At 33.8% G+C, this 23,661-nt stretch overlaps 4 protein-coding genes across 4 annotated transcripts; 2 read left to right on the top strand and 2 right to left on the bottom strand.

Moving 5' to 3' along the window:
- Positions 1–9,139: 9,139 nt before the first annotated feature.
- Positions 9,140–9,823, top strand: LOC112417330 (glutathione S-transferase T3-like). Its single transcript, XM_024772900.1, has one exon. The coding sequence runs from the start codon at positions 9,140–9,142 to the stop codon at positions 9,821–9,823; it is 684 nt and encodes a 227-aa protein (XP_024628668.1).
- Positions 9,824–10,438: 615 nt separating this feature from the next.
- LOC112417329 (uncharacterized) lies at positions 10,439–11,122 on the top strand. The gene has a single exon (XM_024772899.1). It carries the CDS (start codon positions 10,439–10,441, stop codon positions 11,120–11,122), a length of 684 nt encoding a protein of 227 aa, XP_024628667.1.
- Positions 11,123–12,296: 1,174 nt separating this feature from the next.
- Positions 12,297–14,476, bottom strand: LOC11444625 (cytosolic sulfotransferase 14). The gene has a single exon (XM_003627902.4). The coding sequence runs from the start codon at positions 13,631–13,633 to the stop codon at positions 12,584–12,586; it is 1,050 nt and encodes a 349-aa protein (XP_003627950.1). The 5' UTR covers positions 13,634–14,476; the 3' UTR covers positions 12,297–12,583.
- Positions 14,477–17,813: 3,337 nt separating this feature from the next.
- On the bottom strand, positions 17,814–18,397 carry LOC11445766 (cytosolic sulfotransferase 14). The gene is made up of 2 exons (XM_003627900.1): positions 18,335–18,397; positions 17,814–18,191 (listed from the first exon to the last, which is right to left on the bottom strand). Exons 1-2 carry the CDS (start codon positions 18,395–18,397, stop codon positions 17,814–17,816), a joined length of 441 nt encoding a protein of 146 aa, XP_003627948.1.
- Between the last annotated feature and the right edge of the window lie 5,264 nt (positions 18,398–23,661).

Below are 23,661 nucleotides of genomic sequence, written 5' to 3'. Positions count from 1 at the left end.
GGTTATTTGAGGTATCACTTGGTTTTTGTGTCTTTGATTTGGTTTTTGAGGTTTTTTTTTATTGGTGTTTAAGATGTATGGTGTATGCATTTTTTTTTTTTTTTTTTTTTTTTTTTTTTGTGTTCAACCTATATACGACACCCTTTACTTTGTAGTTTATGTCTTACGGACCCATCTTCGTCTTGTGCAGAGACTTTGTTATTAATAAATTTTTCGGTTCCAAAAAATATATGAATTACATATAGTATTTATAATTACTCCCTCTAGTCCTTAATATAAGAGAATTTTTGGAGAATTTTTTGATCCTATTTACAAGAAAAAGTCATAACTTTTAAGGTGAATTTATTGCTTAAAGGACCTTTTACTCTTACGTTAAATTTTTCCTTTTAATCCATCAAAACTTTTTATCAGGGCATATTTGCCAAAACAATAAAAAAAAAAAATAACAACTAATAACTTCATTGGTTTTGATATTTATTTTTATTTTTATGTTTTTCTCTTATAATAAGGACCGAGGAAGTAGTAGTTTAGCATTTAATAGAGTAGTTGAAATTAATCGTTTATCTATCTAAGTGATGAGTTCATGTGGTTTTACTACTTATTAGCTGCCAAGTTGCACCTGCTTATCACACGATTATCCGTACGTGTGCGGCCTTACTCTCTCAGAGAGATGGACACGTTTCCCTCCAGCTATCGAGTTGCACATGCTAATCATGCGGACTGACGTGTGAAGTCTTACTCCCTCAGATGTATTTGAAACATAAAACTTATGTTGGCTTTCCTAAAATCCGATCAGTGTTATCCTAATGTTCTTAAAGGTCTGCCCATCTATGAATCATAGAAGCACATAGCACACTCTCCCTCTCGGTAGTTCTACAAACAGGCAGCCTTATCAGCGTCTACCTTACCATGGTGAAAGAAGAGTGGAGATGCTAGGCTGATCTAAGTCGTGAAGTCGCCTGTTTTCTCATTACTAACTAGTTACTTCTTGATTTTTGCAGATATACATCAATATTAGGTATGTCACCTCACTAAGTACTTACTTTTAGGGTTCACTGTAACAACCCGTTTTTCGTTAAGATTTTTATTTATTTATTATACGTGTTTATTTGCTTGATTGTGTGTATGACTTGGGATTAGTGGATTTTTAGGCGACAAGGGTATTTTAGTCATTTTAGAACTAAGGGTATTTTGGTCATTTGAGGAGCGAGGGTAAACTAGTAATTTTAGAAGGAAGAGTATTTTAGTGTTTTTAGTGTGAATAGTTATTTTTACTAAGTTGTAGTAAATTGAGGTAATTATTTTGAGATGTTAATTATTGAGATGATTTAATGAGTCAAGTGAGTGGTAACTTTTAATTGAGTGGTAAGAGTCACTAGGCCCATTATGAATTGAGGTAACCTAGCCCATTAGTTGTAGTATATAAGGATAGCTTATGAGAAGAATTAAGGTTAGACTCTCATTTCACACCATTTCACAAAAAGGGTGGCTAGAGAAAATAGAGAGAATTGAATGAGAAGTGAAGATAGAAGAAAAAGAAAGAAAACCCAAGTGAAGAAAAGAGAAGAGGAAAGCTAAGGTTCAAGAGGGGAGTGAAGATTTTGGTGAATTAGCTTAAGCTTAAGAGAAACCAGCTAAGGGGGATAAGTTTGTTCTACCTAATAATCTATAATCATATTTTTGACTTATGGGTCATATTTGTTTTGATTGAATTGTGAAAAATTGATGATTATATGTGTAATTTTTGTGCTTGGAATTAAGTGGTGAGTTTGGGTATGTGAAAGTTGTTGAAAACTTGTTGTTGATGCATAAATTTCATTGTTGATATATGTTAAGTTGTTTACTTTGAGAATTTAGCTTAAATTGGTGAAAATGGTGATGATATTGTTGTTGATTTATGACCAATTCATCATTTAAGCGCTATTACTGCTATTGGGTATATGTTGTGTTGAGAATTCATGATTTTAGTTGTGATAAAATGTTTGGTTGAGTTGTTGTGTTGTGGGGATTTTTGTGGAAATGGGTTAAAAGAGGAGAAATATGATTTTGATGATTTTGAATGGATACATGGAGTTGTTATGATGAGATGCATTAATTAGAATTTCCGTTTTGAGCAAAAAGTCGTTCTAAGCACTTTTGAGAAATAAGTCATTTTTGTGGTGAGTTGAATCAAGTTGTTTTGGGTTGGAAAACGATGCTTTGGGGTAGGTATATGGTCTAAGTGTTTGGGACATGTTTGGTGCGATTGGGGTTGAAAACAGATTTTAAAACAGGATTTTACGCGCGAAAATGCGAAAACACGTTTTCGCTACTTGCACAACTGGCACGACCGTGGGCCCCCTTGGCACTGGTCGTTCCTGGTCTTCTGGTGAGGGTGGCACGACCGTGCCAACCCTACTATGCACGAAAAGTCCATTTTTGTTCACTTTTTAAAGAGCTTTTAAGCATACCAATTGGTCCCAAACACCTAAACCAAATTAATTGAAGTGTAATTGAACTTATAGGAGTTGTTTAACATAATTTTACGTTGGAAATGAATTGACTTTGAAAAATGAAGAAAAGGAGACGAACTTTGTGAATTTTTAGAAATGAACGGACTTTGCGAACTGATGATGCTATACGTGAACTAATGTGATGTTAGGAGATAAATAGGAATGATTTGTTGTTATGTATGAGTATGATGCCTTATCTTTGTGAGATATTTGAAAATAAACGATTTTGTAAAATGAGACAAACTTTGATGGAAATAGACGATCACGAACTTTGGTAAAATGATATATTATGATGTGATAACTTGTAAATGACTTTATATTCATGATAATATTATGAAATAAGAATGAATCAATGATGAGTGAGTGTATAATATGTTGGTTATCATGATGCGTGTAATTGTTCGTCTATTATGTGAATTGTGCTTTGTGAAATGATGTTGTTTCCTTGTTGATGATGATTATGATGATGACTCTTTTGTTGATTATGACTTGTTGATTGTACAGATGTAAATGCTTGATAATGCAATGATGAGTTTTGGTGAAGATATTATATGATGGTGTAAATTGTATAATATAGAGTTGTGATTTGTGCATTGTCGAAGTCTTTATTTGAAAGTCCATGCATTCATAGTCATGTTGAGTCTTTGGTGAAGAACGCATTCTGCAAGGATTAGCGTTAGATGGCGAAGAACGAAATTCGTAAGGGTTTACGTTACTTGGTGAAGAACTTAATTGGTGGGGATTACGTTAGTGGATTACTCGGTAATAATTATCTCCGAATCCAAAAATTGGTACCACATGCATGTAGAAGTGTCTAGAACATTGCATGCACATGAGATTTGTGAAATGTGACATACTTGACTATGTGACTTGGTGATTACGTGCATTGGTTAATTTTTGGTGAATGTTGTGACTATGTGGAATTGTGGACTTGTATATGTTGTTTGATTATGCTAGTATACTTGAGAAAATAATGTTGATGTGATGATTCATTGTTTGATGACTTGATTTATTAGATTTTTTACTTGACCTTGAAAATGAATAGGCTTGGTGTGCTATGAAGAAGTATGATAATATTCACATGTAGTTAGTATTCTAGGAATGATAAGTATGTATACGTGTTATACTTGAAATCCTTGACTGTCATTTACTTGATTATATTTTATTATGTGGAATATTATCTAACCTTCAGTGGTTGTTTGGTTGACCGCCTACCCATTTGTATGAATGGTGTAGACGACGTGCATGATTGAGTTCCTATTGCTTGTGAGTGCTTGAGGATTAGCTTGGAGCTACCTCTTTATCTTTTGCTTGAAGTCTAGATAGGGCTTTGATTAGGAGTGTCGGGACTTTTACATTTATGGCTATGTATTTATTTTATTGATGAGACTTGCTGTCTATTTATGTCTGAAATTTGAGATATTGTTAATGATGTATTATGAGACCTGATACATGGTTGTTGAGATTTGTTATATGTTGCTGAGATATTTTTGATATTGTTTTCCGCTGCGAGTTTTATGAAAACCGAACTATGAATGTTTTGAGAAAATAATGATGTAGCATCCAAACTCTTTTGAATAATTGATTTATTTACATGATTTATTGCATTCGGGGTTTAGGGTGTTACATTCACGCTCTTTCAGCTTGTTTCCCTAGTTATAAATTAATTACTTTATGATTAGACAAACATACATCAATATTAGGTAATATCACCTCGCTAAGTGTCTAAGTCAGGGTTATGTTTCAAAGGAGACAAATCTTACGCACGACAGTAAAGCTAAATAACATAAAGATAAATAACTAAATAAAGACTTTAAATAAATATCCAACAACCAGAATAGAGGTTTGTCATACCCCAATTTTTGACCTAAGGCCCCACTGACACGTGTCACTTAACTCTGATCGATCTCTGATTTTTTCAATGAAAAATTCGGCAGGGAGGTATTTTAAAATACCTCATTTTTTATTCCGAGTCGGGCCCTCTTTTCTCTCTTTATTTTCTTTTTTATTTCATTATCTAACTTCCATCTTTAATTAATTTTAATTTTAAAGTTAGTTACTATTTTTATATTTAATAATTGTTATTTTCTGTTCTTGTCCAATAATATCAATGAGTCCGAAAATTTTCAGCAAGGGTCCAAAAATATTTTTCATGCGCCTCAATTACATGCTTCAAGCTCAAAGTCATAATTTTTTTCTTCTTTCTTTTCTCAACACCAAACGCGTACCACACCATCATGCTCCATTCAAGCCATTCAATTCACTTAATTCCAATTCAAAACTCATTAATCTGTTTTCTATTTCATCAACCTCTGATTCTTTAAAAGGGGGATAATTTCCACAACATGAAAAGGTAAAAGAAAACCAGTAATCACAAATCATCAAAACTTCTCAAACCCTCGTCATACACCATCATCGAATTATCATCACATAATTTCAATCAAAAAAATCCAACTTCAATCAACCATAACCTGCAATCAAAATTATCAACAACCAATTTTCGATTCCACCCCCGCATGAGAAGAATCCAGGAAACAACAACATCAGCTTTTCAAAACGCATCACCACCATATTTCCAAAACCCAACACCAGCAATCACCAAACATCGTAACCGATTCACCATAAACCAAATCCAGCCATACAACCCATTTTTCGAAACCGCAACAGTGAAAAATCCAACACGTCCAGAATACCATACCAAACAAATCCATTACGAAAGGTAGTTAGATCTAGGACTTTATATCTTGTTTTTTTTTTTGTTTGTTTTGTTTTAATATAGAAAAATAAAAAAAAATAAAAAAAAAGAAGAAGAAAGGGAACCGTAAGAAAAAGAAAAGAAGAAAGGAAAAGGATGAAGGGAAAATGAAAGAAAGAGAGAGAGGCGTTGGGGTTATATGTATAACCCTTTGATCCAGTGCTCCAGGGTGCATGTTTTCCCATGCACCCTCATCCCTTGAACCTTTTGTTTTCAGTCCAACAGTCTGCAGCATTTGCTTCCTGATCTGATCAGGGGCGTTGATCAAATCAACGACCCATTTTGAATCTCCAGTCTTTTATTTCCTTTATGCATTTTCATTTTATCATGCATTTTTATTTTATTTTGCATCACGTTTATTATTTACTATTATCACATGCATATTTAAATTTTGTCATTTATCTTATTGCATAGATTTTATAATGTAATTAAGTCAATTGTACAAATCATAAATGAGAAAAAGCGTGTGTGCGTGTGTCCTTTTATTTTTTTTACTGCTTTACATATATCCAAAAAATTAAATTAGGGATTTTGTGGTGATCCAACGTCACTACAAAAATCCACGCGCTTTTATTTTTATTGCTCCGTTAGTTTAATTTTAGTCAAGTTATTCAAAAAACAATAAAAACATGCAAATAACAAAAATCACAAAAATATTTTTTTATAATAAACCTTGATCCAAATCAAGTGATCACATTTTTATTTTCTTTTCTTAATCAAACTTCAATCAATTTAACTTTATTTCAATTCTCTTTTTTCAATATTAAAAAAACACAAACAAATATTCAATTGCCACTTGGCTTTTCATTTTTATACCCTTTTTCAAAACTAATAAAAAACACTCAACCAATCAAACACGTCAATTTCTACCCCGAACTACGAGGTTTTGATCCCTCACGGGTACGTAGGCAAGGACTTTGTCCCTCCAAATCATAAAAAATGTAGATAATTAAGTTTTTATTTTTATTTTTCCACTTTAATTCCTTCTTTTAAAAAATAATAAACAAGTTATAGCACATTAATTAAATAAAATCAAGAGGTTCCCGTAGAGTACTACGGACATAAAGGGTGCTAATACCTTCCCTTTTGGAACTAACCCCTGAACCCTAAATCTTTTCAATATGGGGTGGTTTGAACTTTTTTCCCCTTTTTTCTTAAAAATTAAAAGTTCAGTTGTGAAATAATTAGTGAGTCAAGAGCTAATCAAATAGCTTTGATCTCCGAAAAATGACACGACAAGGTTCATCTTAGAACTGTAGCCTAAAAAGATCTAGTTACTCATGGTAACTAAAGACAAATTACAAGAGAAATAAAACATACCCTACAGAAACTTGGAGTGAGGAGATAAACTCCTCCTTCGAAGCTCGTAGTGCTTGCCTTCCTCTTGAACCATTTCGTTATGATGAATGAGGAGAGCGGTATTTATAGAGAGAGTTTCCACCTGAATTTGGACTAAAATACTGGGCTTTTTGCACCAAAAACACACAAAACACTGCCTTGGCCTGCAAGGAACATGCGTCTGGCGCCTAAAACTTTGCGCCAGGAGCATGTGAGTAGAGTTTCAAGCGCCAGGTGCCTAGAAGCATGCGCCAAGCGTATGTGAGTGCTCTTTGGTCCCAAGAATGCCTATTTCTTCGTCTTTTTGGATGTTTGCTTCCATATAAGATGCCTGGAACTTGGGAACAAAATTTCTCCATTTGTAACGTCTTCTGAGACCTCTTGAATCTTCATTCTTCATTTTCCCAAGGTTTTCACAAATCTTTAGATGTCTTGCTTTGCTGATATACATGATTTCTTCATGAATTACAACAAAATATCCTAAAATTGCTATGTTTTGGGAATAATAGAATTAAAGACTCAAATATAGAAAACATTAACAATGTCCCGAAATCATAAGCAATTGCTCTAATACTCTTATATTTTGGATGTAAAACCTACTAAAAATGACTAAAAAACATGCTAAGAATAACGTAAATTGATTTGTCATTCTTTTTACACGTGGCCAATTAAAAATAATAAAAAATGAAAAAAAAATGTCAAATCAGCGCCACGTTAGCGAATTTGATGAGTTGGATGGGGGAGGGGTGTTTTCTGGAAAAAAAAAAAGTTTTACAAGGATGCAAATCAAAATGAAAATTTTACAGGGGCGAAAACAAAAAATGGCCTATATTACAGGGGTGAAAAGCATTATTAACCCAATTATATATATATTAAATGAAACTTACGAAATTATCTTTATATTTAAACTTTGTTTGAACAGTGACAAGTATGTCTTTAGGTCAAAATCAAATGGATGTAAATTGCTAGCAAAACCTGAAGACGGTTATCCTCAATGCGCACTTATATAAGTGTGACGTTGTTTCACCCTCAAGGTATGATTTATTTTTCACCACACTTTCTACACATTTTTTCTCAATTTCATTACTAACTTGTGCGTTGTAGTGCTAACGTGCCTGCATGCACCTTTCGTTCCACCACAAAGACTCATCGTCACCGTACTGGACACTTTCCGTCACTGTTGCCTCTCATCCATCCTCACTGGACATATCATATGTGTATAAATTAACAGTGTATATGGGGACTAATAATTTATATATCCACCTAAAAGCATTAAGGTGTAAATCAGCAAATGTATGCATTTTTATTTGGACCGAAAAACCATATTTTACTATTTGAAACTATGAAATCGAGAATAATTTTGTAAATTTTGATCAAATTGGGTGTAAATTTAATTTGCAGGTTAGATGTAAATCTTGATTGATATTTATAATTGTATGCATGTTTTTGTGTTATGAGCCAACATTTGTTGTGTTGTTTTGCGTTGTTTAATGTTTATAATAAAGTGAGTGGAAATTAACAAACATTGTAAATGAAAGTTACACGGCTAACCCTTAAGTTACTAGTTTTAAATAATAAAAATGAAAGATTTTTTTGCCCAAATATAAATGCACACACTTGCTAATAGATGGGCCGGTGTAAATTAACGACTCATTTTACTGACACACACTCAAGGAACTAATTAATGATCGTGTGAGGTTTGTAAGTGAATAAATGTGAAATTTTAGATCCACTTAAATGAATGGATATGATTTGATGTCAAAACATAGTTTGACACCTAAGACTATGTGCAATGGAATGTTGAATTTGCAATTCAACATGTTGAACCATTGTAGGGGGTTGTTGAATTGGGAAAAATCTGAGTTGGAGGAGAGATGTGTTGAACAAATTCAACATGTTGAAAGTCTGGCCCACAGAGACGCGTGGCGCGCTCGGATTTGTCAAAACAGGCGCGTGCATTACACGCGCCGACAGGGCGCGTGGGCGAATTCGGACGCGGAGAGAGAAGAGAGAAATGGATAATGTTGTGACACTTGGCATGTTTTGATTGGCTGCTTGGATTTTTATCTTCTTAATAATTTGGACTCAATTATTTCATTGCAAATAATTTTTTTTAATTTTTTTTTTACCAAAATTCGTAAATTTTTCTCTCTCTATAAATAGAGACTTGAATCATTTGATTTGGACACAGAAAAAAAATCAAGTTTTTCACTCTCTTAATCTTATTATTAGCTTTGTATTAGCTTTTCTTTTAAAGTTTTAGTCTTTATTTAGTGAAATGGATCCCACTAACAATCAATTCAACACCCAAAATTCTTCTGATTACCCTTTTAACTACCAAAATCCCAACAATTATCAACACCCAAATCAATTTTCCAACCAACATCCTCAAAACCCAAATCAATTCCCCAACCAAAATCCTCAAAACATGTCTAATTTTGGTTTTGCATCAAATTTCAATCACCCATCCTCTGTTCCAAACAACTTTAATCCATATTTTAGATCTATGATGGGATATCCATCTCAAACACCCCCATTTAATGGTTATATGCCAATGGTGAATGAAAATTTTCAGAGTGTTGGTGAATATCCTGAATTTTCATCACAAATAAATCGTGGTGGAATGACACGAGATAATGAAGTCGCTCCAACTCCAGAGGATACAACTCCTAAGAGCAAGAGAAACCAACAACCATCATGGAACACTGAACAAAATTTGGTGTTAATTAGTGGGTGGATAAAATATGGAACATGCAGTGTTGTCGGGAGAAACCAGACAAGTGAAGCATATTGGGGTAAAATTGTTGAGTATTGTAACGAGCATTGCTCATTCGATTCTCCGCGCGATGTAGTTGCATGCCGAAACCGTTTTAATTATATGAACAAATTAATAAATAAATGGGTTGGTGCTTATGATAGCGCTAAGCGTATGCAAGGAAGCGGTTGGTCGGAAGATGATGTTTTGACAAAAGCCCAGAAATTATATGCATGTGGGAAGAATGTTCAATTTACTTTAAAGGAAGAATGGCGCGCTCTCCGAGATCAACCACAGTATAGTAGTCAAATGGGAGGAAATGTGGACTCAGGAAGTAGTGTATCTAAGAGATCTTACGAGGACTCTGTAGGATCTAGTGCTCGTCCAATGGGTAGGGAGGCAGCTAAAAAAAAAGTAAAAAGAAAAGCAAGGACGAGACATTGGAGAAGGTGGAAAATGAGTGGGTTCAATTCAAAGAATTAAAGGAGCAAGAGATTGAACAATTGAAAGAGTTAACCTTGGTGAAACAACAGAAAAACAAGTTGCTGCAAGAAAAAGACTCAAGCTAAGAAAATGAAAATGTATCTAAAGTTAAGTTCCGAAGAGCATCTCGATGACCGGAAGAAGGAGCTGTTGGGGAAGTTGGAGCGTGAGCTGTTTGAAAATTAATTTTAATCAAATATTTGTTTGTATTCAGTCAAAATTATCAGTGTTGTCTAGTCCCGACTGTTTGCTTTAATATTTGTCAGTGTTGTCTAGTCCCTAGTGTTTGCTTTACCAATTATCCGTGATTTTTATTTCAAACACTATTTGAAAGTGTTCCTCCATTTGTTGGAATGTGTGCCTACTGTTTAATAAATGATATTATTCGTGACTTTAATAATTATCCCGACTGTTTGCTTTAATAATTATCAGTGTTGTCTAGTCCCCACTGTTTGCTTTAACAATAACTTATTTCGAATCCGATAGTGTCCACCACACAATGTACTTATATATAGGGACTCATATCTATTTCCAATATCACAAATCTCATTCCTATCTATTTCCAATATCACAAACCTCATTCCTATCTACTTCCAATATCACCAAAGACTATCAATGGATCCTTTTGATATCGAAGCCTACAAACAAAAACGTGATATTGAAGACACTTATATCGTCAACCGATTTATTCAGCGTCGAAAAAAATTAGAGGAAGGTAGTGGATCTTGTAGTAGAAAATATTTAAATAGAGATCATGCAGCGGCAAACCAAAGACTCATTGACGACTACTTTGCCAATGAGCCTACATATGACGATGCAATGTTTCGTCGTCGGTACCGGATGCAAAAGCATGTTTTCCTTCGAATCGTTGGAGACCTTTCAATTACTGATAACTACTTCACCCAGCGAGTTGATGCCGCCAACAAAGAAGGTATATCACCGTTAGCAAAATGTACCACAACAATGCGAATGTTAGCATATGGTGTGGCAGCAGATGCGGTCGATGAATACATCAAAATAGGAGGTACTACAACATTGGAGTGCTTACGTAGATTCTGTAAAGGAATCATACGATTGTATGAGGAAGTGTACCTGAGAGCACCAAACCAAGATGACCTTCAAAGAATACTACATGTTAGTGAAATGCAGGGGTTCCCAGGGATGATCGGGAGTATTGATTGCATGCACTGGGAGTGGAAAAATTGTCCTAAAGCATGGGAAGGTCAATTCACCAAGGGGGATAAGGGAACCACCACAGTTATTCTTGAAGCAGTTGCATCTCATGATCTATGGATCTGACATGCCTTTTTTGGATGTCCAGGAACGTTGAACGATATCAATGTTCTAGACCGGTCACCGGTGTTTGATGATGTGGAACAGGGAAAGACTCCACGGGTGAATTTCTTTGTGAATCAACGTCCCTATAATATGGCATACTATCTAGCTGATGGTATCTACCCTTCTTATCCAATTTTCAACAAATCAATTAGACTTCCTCAAAGTGAACCCGATAAGTTATTTGCAAAACATCAGGAGGCATGTCGGAAGGACATCGAACGTGCTTTTGGATTACTTCAAGCTCGATTTAAAATCATCCGTGAACCAGCTCGCTTGTGGGACATAGCCGATTTGGGTATCATCATGAGGTCATGCATCATATTACATAATATGATTGTTGAGGATGAACGAGATACATATGCTCAACGTTGGACCGATTTTGAGCAATCTGAGGGAAGTGTATCTAGTACACCGCAACCATACTCGACCGAGGTGTTACCCACTTTTGCAAATCATGTGCGTGCTAGATCCGAGTTGCGTGATCCAAATGTTCATCACGAATTGCAAGCAGATCTAGTGAAGCACATATGGACAAAGTTTGGAATGTTTCGCGATTGAAGATGATTTGTATCGTACTAAGTAAATTACTTGTGTGTTGTGTGCTTGTTTGTTGTCTTGCATTTTAAGCTATTTGTGTGACCCGTACTTAGTTTGTTGTATTGCATTTTATTCATGTTAAGAAAATAAAAATAAATTATTTAAATAAATTTTGTTTTTACAAAAAAAAAAAATTGTTAAGTGTTTCTTCATTTTAATTTAATTATAATCAATAATTGTAATTTTATGTATTTATAAAAACAAAAATATAAAATTAAATAAGAATAAGAAATAAAAGGTGGTGGGGTAGGGTGTTGAATGAAAAAACCATTGGAGTGGTAAAAATTGAATGGGTGTTGAATTAAGAGAGAGAAAATGATGCGGAGTGTTGGGAATTGAAAAAGTGGGTGTTGATGATTGTTGAATATTTGTGACCATTGTAAATGGTCTAATGTTAATGGACCTTAACTCTAAATTTTTTTTTTAAAAAAAAAATCAATATAGAAAATTACACAAAGGTAAACAAATTTGAAATTATAATAAATTTAATATAAAGCAATTAAAAAAATTAAATGAGGTAAATACTATACCCAATATATCGCATAATTTTGCAAAGAAGTAAATAAATTCAATAGGAAAAAACATACACACTGATCCTTCATAATTTTTTGATGGTAGTTGAGGTTTAAATGTCGGACCTTGTATATATTAGGCATATTCCTACACTTTAAACTATGCTTACGAGAACAGGTTACAACATAATTGATGAGACATGTAACATGTCTTTATTTTGCAAATTATAAAAAAGAAAAAAACAGAAACACCAACCACGTATTATTATACATTAAAACACCATCAAAGTATGTAATCACAAACTTAGCAGAGTTAAGGGCACCCCTTAAATGATAGGCTTGATCCACTGAATTTTTCTTGCATGATTTTGGATAATCTTTCTATCATTGAAGGAGAAAAGTAATTTACCCAATCCCCTATTTCTCCCTTTCGAAAGAAAAACTCTCTGTCAACATTTACTGTTACAGTTCCAGAATTATTTCCATTTGATTCTTTCATACTCTCAAAGCTGCATAACTTGATTATATTTTCAATCACTCCATTATTTTCCTCTTCTTGAGTGAAAGGAATTCCAACAAATTCTGCAATTCTTTTGATGTTAAAATTAACATCTTCTTTAAGGTCTTCATATTTCAAGAATAAAACCCTATATGGTCTTTCTATGCTTTCCTTGAAGTAACCCAACATATTCTCCCAAAACGGACCAAATATACATATTCCCTTACAATACCTTTCAAAAGCTTCCTCTAAAGTTAATTCAGTTAAAGATTTCTTTAATCTGATTTTGTTGAAGAAAGTCCAATATGATACAAATATATCAAATGGGTTTCTACATATATAAATTATTTTACAATTGGACTCTTTAACTGACTTGGGCAACGAAGGAAATGGCATGTGAGTTCCAAAAAGCCTTGGTTCAGTCATATTTGGTACATCAACTTGAGTCAAAACAGGATCTTTGCCACCATAAAGGCTTGCTTCAAACTGAGGCACTAGTTCATGTGGATTAGATAATAGTAATGGATGCTTATTCTCTAAGGAAGTAAAATATTGGCGATTAACAATAGCATATGCAAGACCTTTAAGCCAAGTGCTGCCAGATTTTGGCATGGATGCAGCAATAATATCACTGTCTTTAGCATGAAAATTATTTTGAAAAGAGATCGTAGATTGGATAAATGTAGATGGACACCAAAATTCATGATAAAAATACAAATATTGACTTACAGACCCATCATCTTCTCTAGGAAGAGACAAGATTAGGTTATTATAATCATGGATTACCTTGTTTTCTTCGCTAATTTTTTCTTGTCCATCCCTTGATTGGTCTTCTTTCATATGTTTGAGATCTGTTGAAGCCATTGAAGGAGAACACAACACTAGTTGCAATTTTCGTTATCTTGAAAATTGTGTTAATAACCAGCTATTATTTATAGCACGATACCAGTATTCATTCAATAATTTTAACTAGATTAGGATTTTATTTAATACTTTATGAAATGGAACCTTGTGATCTAATGGTATTAAAAAAAATGTTATACCAGCTGGGAGAGATATATAATTATTTATGATTACATGATTAATTTCGTTGCATACTATTGAAGTCAACTTTCTGTTAGTAAGATTAACAATCTAATCAATAACGATATAGTAAGATACTCTTTGCATGAAGACAAATGGATTTGCATGACATTGTGGGAAAAATTAGACAGAATCATTATAAATAATAAAATCAAACACAAATATAAACACAATTAAATATGACTCTTCATGAAATTAAAAAGAGAACAAAACACTTATCGATTATTGACTGAGACGTGCAATGCATTGGGTTTAAGAGTATTTCGCCATCCCGGATAAGTTATCCGATGCGATAGATCTCATAGCTAATACTTCTCCAGAATAAACAGTCGCTTCTTGCTAGCACCGCACGTGGATTAGCAAGGTCTCAGAAACCACTTATGGATGCTCAAGGGAAAAAAAAATGTTTATTCCCATTATGTATGATTATAAGTGTTTATTTCAAAGAAGCCGTTCTCGTGTGCCCCATCCCCATCTATATATATACACGTACTGCAGCCCACTCATATATACAAATGCATTGAATTAAAACGTTGCTCGTAAGCATAACCATATACCAAGTAATTAGGTGACTTGGTAAAAGATAATGTATACTATTGAGTGGGCAAGCAAAACGTGTAGTATACTTGGTCAAAAGAAACAATTAGTTATAATAATTAATAAAATTAATAGTAACACTTTAAAATAAATAATTAATAAATTAAAATTCCTACACATTCAACTACAAGTGGTTTTCTTTTTTAATGGATGCAACCTTATACTATTTTATAATAAAACATAAACCTCCAATGAAGACAAACGGTAATATATAAAGGGCTGGTCCTTTGAATTTAGATGCCTTGGACGAATTATGAAATGGTGTTCCTATAAAAAAATATATAACAAGGATAAATGAAGAAGATTTTAGTACATTTTCATCTGATATTATGCAAAAAGAACACCAGAATAGATCTTTGAAATGTGAGTCAGGTGGCTCTAGACTAGGATTCTTGATCCTAAGTCTATATTTGACACTTGAGAATTCAGTTACTAAAGAGATCATATTTTATATAATAGCCTACATGAATCATAATTCAATGTTTATATTCATAAATCAATATAAAATATTTAATAAGATCATTAATTACATCGACAATTGGGACACTTAAGTTAGAATAATTCAATGTGTTATAGATGTCAACCGTGTAAAGCACACAACAAAATATACAACAATAATGATTTTTTTTTGAAGAAGCTAAAATGAAATTTATTTAACATGCAAAGAATTCTAGCAAGCACAAGGAATGCTAGGCTAGGAGAATTAAAAAACAACATACACAGGAAAAGTGTGCCGTATATATGCGGAACACACAAACAAACACCCATGTATCAAATACAAACTTCTACAAACAAACCAAAAACACCCTTCACGGAGGGTCCTCGAAACCAATAGAGACTAAACACCAAACCAAGAAATCATCTAAAAAAATCAAAGTCTAAACGCCTACGCAATAGCAGAAACAAATCTTGTGTCATACCGTTGAAAAACCTCTCCAATAACCATCAAACCTACCAAAAACTCATGTAACCGCACCTTAAACAAGCAACACCGTCTAACATCATGTATTTGAAAATCCCCTCAACAACAAACTCATAGAAGAAAACACACAAAAAGCGTAGCCACCACAAGCACCACCAAAACTACCATTAACCACCACAAAAACCATCATTAATCCTCACCAAAAACTAGCACCAGCCACCACGAGCATCACCACCAAAAACCACCACGAGCACCACCACAAAAGACCTAGTACCAGCACCACCATTGAAACCACCACGAAGCACCACAAACCAACATAGCCAAAAAAATAACCTACGAACTCCTCAACAACCACCAACCCATACCCTCCAAACCACAAACACCTCACCACCACCAAGCCACCACAACCTCGTCCAACACACACCACATAACCGCAACCACACACCTATGGCCGACTAGTGAACCATTAACCACCACCCCCATAACGACCTCTCACCGACGCAACAACCACACCACTTAACCACCACCGATCCACCCCATAACCACCATCGAGTCACCACCAATCCACCACAAAAAAAAAAAAAAAAAACTTAACCCACCAAAAACTAGCTCGAAAATAGCCATAAATGGAACATATCTGAAAACCACTAAAACAAACCATGGAAACGTATAGAGGAGATGAAGAAACCATCAAAAACCACCTTGAAAACCACCACAACCACAAGCTACGATATTGGAAAACGCAGCCGTCGGAGTACCCACCGGAAAAAACAAGAACGCACCAAGAACACATTCTTTCTGCGAAATCAGCGCCGAGAGAACAGTGACTAGAGGTGATGCGGATGGTTGTTCCATCTTCGCACCTTCAGCCACCACCGCCGTTTACATTGTGAACCAAAGGAATTTGGAAAGAAGGGGCGACAGAGATAAGAATTTAGGCAGCGGCCGATACAGTGAGAAGAGAGAAAGGGTGTTAGATAATAATGATTAATTAATCATTCAAATATGCAATAATAGCCATTATGATATGTAATAACAACATTTAAAATATGCAATAATAGTCCTTTCAAATTAAATATGTAATAATAGCCATTATGATATGTAATAACAACATTTCAAATATGCAATAATAGTCCTTTCAAATTAAATATGTAACAATAGCCATTGTAATAATATACAATAACAACAACTATTTGAAAGTTTCCCTAAAAAAAAACAAATTATTGAAAGTTGATAGCATTGACATTTTCTGAGGGGCCGTCATAAATTTTTATTTTTCAAAACCATTTCAATAACAACAATATATTTTTGGAGGGTTGTCATCATAGATTTTTTTGTTGTATATGTCTTTTTTTTTTTTTGAGAAAAAGTTAAAAGAAAAAAAGGAAATTTATTGGCACTAATTTGTTATTAAATGCTATTATATTTCTTTATTCTAAACCCTAAACCCTAAACCCTATTAAGAAAATGAAAATATCATTTTCATTATATTTTTACGTGTAAATTGAAATTGAAAAAGACTTAATTACCTTTTTGGTCCTCTAACTATTTAGTTGGTATCGGATTGGTCCTCTAACTAAAAATTGATTTATTTCGGTCCTCTAAGTTTCTCACCGTTACTACATTTAGTCATTTCTGTTAGTTTTATTCAAATAAACGTTATGATTTGTGTTATGTGAGTATCTGACCTCTTGTTTCACACATACATATGAACCATAACAGTTACCAATAATATCAATCATTATTTAATCATAATACCTTAACAAATAATATGACCAAAATGATACTAATAAATAAAGTTAGAGGACCCACATAACAAAAACCCTAACGTTTATTTGAATAAAACTAACAGAAAGGACTAAATGTAGTAACGGTCAGAAACTTAGAGGACCGAAATAAATCAATTTTTAGTTAGAGGACTAATCCGATACCAATTAAATAGTTAGAGGACCAAAAAGGTAATTTAGCCGATGAAAAACGACTATCCATGCATTTGCTTTAGGAAAAATTACACACACAATCGCACTTCCCATCAAACTGTTTCTTGAAGGGGTTCTTTGGTATTCAGATTACCACATAATTAATTGAGTTATGATACATAGACATCCTTAGGTGGCAATACACCCTTTGACACCACACAAAAATCTGACACGTAGCCACATGGACCCCGCACAAGCACACTTTCTCTTTTTATCTCCTCTTCTCTCTTCCTAATGTATGGGATGTACAAGGGTGTATCGGAATAAAGGGTGTCTATATAACATTTTCCTAATTAATTAGACATATAACATGTCTTTATTTTGCAAATTTAAAAGACAAGGTACTACCAACACACCAACCGCATATTAAATACAACAAAACACCATGAAAGTAATCACCAACTCTAGCTGAGTGAAGGTCACCCTTTAAATGATAGGCTTGATCCACTTAATTTTTCTTCTATCATTGATCCCCTATTTCTCCCTTTCGAAAGAAAAACTCTCTGTTAACATTTACTGCTATGATTATATTTCCAATCACTCCATTATTTTCCTCTTCTTGAGTGAAAGGAAATCCCACAAATTCTGCAATTCTTTTCGTGTGAAAATTAACATCTTCTTTAAGGTCTTCATATTTCAAGAATAAAACCTTATGTGGTCTTTCTAGGTTAAATTCAACGTAAGGAACCAATTCAAGGGAATTGAATGTAAGTAATGAATGGTTATTATTATTCTCAAAGGAGGAAAAATGTTGCCGGTTAACAATAGCAAATGCAAGGGCTTTCAACCATGTGGTGCCTGCTTTTGGCATGGAGGCAATGAAAACATCACTCTCTTTGGCCTTAAAATAATTTTGAAAAGAGTTTATGGATTGGATAAGAGTTGATGGACACAGAAATCCATGAAAAAAAATACAAATATTGGGTTAGAGACCCATTTTCTCTAGCAAGTGACAATATTAACTTCATTATAATCATGACTTACCTTATCCTCTTCACTAGTTTTTTTGTGGTTTCCATTCATATGTGTGTGATCTTTTGAAGCCATTAGAGGAGAACACAATTATTAGCATGAAAGTATTGTTCTTAACCAGCTACAGTATTATTTATAGCTAGGAAGTTTTGTTTAATATTTTACAAAATAACACAATTGCAATAAACAATACTTCACGAGAACCTTGTGAAATGTATTCTAAATGGTATACCTGCTCTACCCCTGTTTTTACAAAAACAAAACGATATTCATTCAAATCGTAAAAGATGAATCTGCGAACAAACTTACAACATTCAAGTTAATAGCATATAACGGTATAATGCCTACAAAAATATATGATAAAATTAAAGTAATCGGAATACACATGCCTCTGGATCTGCAACGTTGACGTCCAAAACTTTTATTGGAAATCGATTTTTCAATATCAATCAAATAAACATCGCACCAAGACAGGAAATCAAACAGCACCGCACAAGACGACGAACAACACACCACCACACTCGGATGACGAAATCACGAAGAAAAAAACCTAGATCTATGTGAAAATCACTTACTTGAATTGAAATGGACTAGAAAAAGATGAAGAGAGGTGATTTCATATCAAAAATTGACCCCAAAATCACCCCTCAATGAAGAAACTTGAAGAGAAAATCTAAAGAGAAAAAAATAGGGCCGACAAGGATGATGGTTTTAGTTTTTTTTTTCTTTTCCGGAGGAAGTTGATAAAATAACTTTGGTATACCTGATCTACCTGCACCTTTTCTTTTAATATATTTGTGTCACCGCACTCTTTTTTTAGGCAAAGAAAAAGAGCAGAGACGTCACTAGTCCTAGTAAACTTAATTTAGAAAAGAAAAAAAAAAAGTAATTACTCTCACAAGCAAATTATTTATTGGATTATTCTTGTATGTTCAATGCTCACAAGATTATATGTAAATCTCTTTCGGTATAATCACATAATATTAATTTCATTTTTTTAAATTATTTCAAAAATAATTAAAAAGTTTATTAGTTGAGCTGAATAGGTAGACAACTTTTTGTTTGTAAGATTTACAATCTAATTATTGCCTATATATTCGTTTAAAAAAATTGTCGATATCTTTTTTATCCAATTGACAATATAAATACGTAATGCTTAACCCAATTTATTTGAGAGAAAATGTTTTACGACTGTTTTCAAATAAATTAACATTAAAAATATGATTTTGTCAAGATTATCTATATCACTTTTTTTTATTCACTATGTTATCTATATCACTTTTTTTTATTCACTATGTTATCTATATCTCTTATTTTATTTTTTAACAAACAAAATATATTACCATATGAGAAAAGTTCTATTCTCTAGCACACAAGATGTGCAAAGAAGAGCGGAACAAGTAACAATAGTATCCTGAATAATTTACAAAAAAATAAAGTCAATCAATGTCCAAACAGATAAGAGGTTGTTGCCACCACAAATGGTAACTAAAAGGAAAACAAACATGTTTAGCTTTCAGCCAATTTAAAGAAATAATTTTGACTCTTTCCAGAAGCTGCATAATAGATTTAGCTTTATTAGAAAACAGTATGTGATTTTTTCATTCCAAAGCACATAACACTGCAAAGTCAAATAAGCTACAAAACGACCGACGGGGTTTGAAGCCTCTCGAAGAGTAATCAAACTGAATAAAATGATATAATATATGTTGGAGATCCACGGAATGTAAACCAATCCAAGTTTTGACATGTTGCCATAGGAATAAAATGATCTAATACATGTTGGGGGTCCACGAAATGCAAATCAATCCAAGTTTTGACATGTTGCCATAGCACACCGAAAGTTGAACAATGAATTAAAAGGTGGTATGTTTGTTTCATTGTTACCACATTCGGACACGCACAATAGAGAATCAGACGGAATGATGTCGCGATGCACCAAATTATCATTTATAGGCCACCTGTTGCAGAGAAGACGCCACACACAAATTGAAACCTTCAGATGCACATTTTTATACCAAATTGCATCAACAACTTCATTGCAACTATGCATCTCCTGCCTCATAAGCATTTAATACACACCATGGACCGTATAACCATAAGCCACATTAGGGCGCCACTGTCAAACATTTGTAGTAGTATCCTACAAAGTAACATTAAAATTCAAAGATATACACTTCCCCACTAGATCCTCCCCAAGCCAACAACCGACGCCGCCACCCCAAAGCTTCTCCTCCTTCCCCCCAACCTAAGGAAAATATTATGGTCCATGGTGAAACTCAAAATATCATCCTTTAATTCTAGCCAAAAATCTTTGATAAACCCCATATGAATGTCATCTTGTCCAGGACTTTTAAAACTCTCACAAATCCACACCGCCGCCTTAATCTCATCAAAACAAAAGGAATAAGTTTTTGTATTCCAAATATATATATTTTTTTTAAAAAGATTGGTCCAATTTAGGATAAACCAACTAAAGTCGCCCGCTTCTCCGACTAAATCGATTTATCCGAAACCGAGTAAACCGAAACTGAAATTGGTCGGAATTGGTTTTAGTATCTTCAACCGTGGGCTTCTGCGGTTTCAGGTTTTGAGACCGATTTCCGACCGAAACCGACCGATGTACAACCCTAATATAGGGAGCGAGGAAGATGAAAGTCCTTCTTATGTAAAGGATGCTCCAATACACTATAGTGTTTAATGAGCAACTTAATCTCAATCGTTAATTAACATCTAACGGTTATTAAGCAATCCTTTCATCTCTCACTATAAAATGTCCTCTCATTTGATACTATATATATATATATATATAAAGATATAAAGAAAATAGCATGTTTTGTTTCTTTTGGGTTGACTTTTTCTTTTTCCGAAATTACCCTCAACTTTCAATACAAATAACACATATAACAAATAGATAAGATTAAATTCAAATATTAAAATAAAAATGTAACAAACACGATATGAGTATATATATGCCTAGATTTATTTCCTTTATCCTTTAAAAAATGTAACAAATGAGTATATCTATACTTACTCAATTATACCCTTAAACAAATTTTTCCATAATAACCCATAAAAAAAATCTATAATAAAGATTGTTGGTGTCATTAAAAAAAAAGAATTTAGATTATATATTTTTTGTTATATTGATAGTGTTATTGAAATAGATAATCATGGTTAGTTTGGTTTGTTATAATTGGAAAGAAACAAACATTTATATTTTTAGTTTTACTCAAAATCAAAATTTCATAAAAAACACCGTTCATAATTTTCAAACGTTAGCGCAATAAAAGAGCAGAAAAACAGGCACGTGAGTGCCCGTCTTTTCGCTAGTATATAATAACAAACTTTTATAAGTTGAGAAATTTTATTTATTGATTTATTGTTGTGCTGATGTGTTAGTTCCCTTCACTAATCAACTACATTTATGTCTAATATACTACATAAAATAAGAAATAGTTATGAAAACACAATTTTAAGACACAATATTAAACAACATATTTTGTGTTTAATGTATTTATGTGGTGAATAATACTTTTTTTGTCCAATTTGTTTTAAAAAAAAAAGTAAATAAAAAATAGGTTTAATTGGACTCTTTCCCCTATCTTTTGACAATTGCGCGATTTTGTGCTCCATAGTTTTAAACGAGCGATTTTACACCCCGTTCTTTTCTCCTTTTCTGATTTCAAGGTCCCCCATAACTTTTAGTGATAATGTATCTGTTTTTGATTATTTAATGTGTGCCACGTGTGTAATTATATTTATTAAAAAAAAATGGAATTTTCAGATTTTGAGAAAGTAGTCACGTGACCCTTCTCATACCCTCACAAAATCCTAACACACCCCTACAATCAGAATTCCTAACTTTTCATATTGTTCTCTGTGTTCATCTCCTTCCAATCGAAACTCTAATCTAAAGATGAAGGAGACATCCACGAACACATTGAAAAACTTGAGAACTGCTGCTGTATTTAGTTCTGCTGCTGTTCCTGCGGTTTTGTGCTTCTGTGATAGAAGGCCTGGTGTGTTTTTTTGCAGGGTTCCTGCTGGTTTTTTGGTGTCTGCTACAGCTGCAGTTGCGTTTTTCACTCCCTGGTGTGGCTGTGTGCACGTTAGTCCGTGTAGTTGACAGACGTCGTATTGGTCTCAACATGTAGTGATATGTTGGCATCGTTACAACATACAAGAGAGTGGGAGTAATGATTGCAACTTATCATTTCAATTCATACACCATTCACCATTGCTCAAGACTCTACTGTGTATATATCAATTGGAGGTGAAGGTAGAAGCTCCAACAATGAAAATGAAGATGACAAGGAACAAGCGAAAATCTATGAATCTGCAACAGTTCAAAATCAAGTAACAGACACCGTTCAAAATCAAGGAAGGATGTGAGAAAAGATTGTTAAGAGTCCCACATCGGATAAGACATGGATAAGACATGCTCGACAATGTGTTTATAAGTGGGGGCAATCCTTACCTCGTAAACCGGTTTTGTGGGGTTGTGTTAGGCCTAACCACGATTTCTAAGATGTTATCATAGCCTCTCTCCAAGATTCATTGGGCCACCTGCTATCAGGTTTCCGCTATCAGGCCACCCACCGTTTATGTCCACGAACCAAGCGAGTGTGTTAAGAGTCCCACATCGGATACGACATGGCCTGACAATGTGTTTATAAGTGGGGGCAATCATCACCTCGCAAACCGATTTTGTGGGGTTGTGTTAGGCTCAACCACGATTTCTAAGAAAGATGAGAGATCGATGATCGATAACAAGGTATGAGAAAGCAAGCAAAAAGGAAGCAAAAAAGAGGAAGAAAATGGAGGAGGCATGCAGTCGAAGGAATGGGGGAAGAAGATAAAAATTAGGGATTTCAAAAAGGATATCACGTGACTCCCTCTGTTTAATTTCGAATTTTTTTTTTTTTAAAAAAAAAAAAATATGATTTACGTCCCGTGAGCATAGCTCAGTTGGTAGGACAATGCATTATTATATGCAGGGGCCGGGGTTCGAACCCCGGACACCCCACTTATTCACCTTATAAGGTGAATTCTAACCACTACGCTACTTGACAAAAAAAAAAAATTACACACATGGAACGAATTAAATGTGAACACGTCATAAAAAATGAACACATCATCACTGAAACACACGGGGACCTTGAAATCAGAAAGGGGGAAAATGATGGCGTGCAAAATCGCTCATTTAAAACAATAGGGTGCAAAATCACACAATTGGCAAAAGATAAGGGGGGAAAGTGCAATTAAACCTAAAAAATATAGAGAAGTATTTTTGGAACATAAACATAAGATTGGGTCATCAATCCTTTATTTTATAC

The sequence above is a fragment of the Medicago truncatula genome, chromosome 8, assembly GCF_003473485.1.
Source record: "Medicago truncatula cultivar Jemalong A17 chromosome 8, MtrunA17r5.0-ANR, whole genome shotgun sequence".
In the NCBI taxonomy this organism is placed as follows: domain Eukaryota; kingdom Viridiplantae; phylum Streptophyta; class Magnoliopsida; order Fabales; family Fabaceae; genus Medicago; species Medicago truncatula.
This window is presented reverse-complemented; position numbering and strand designations above follow the sequence as displayed.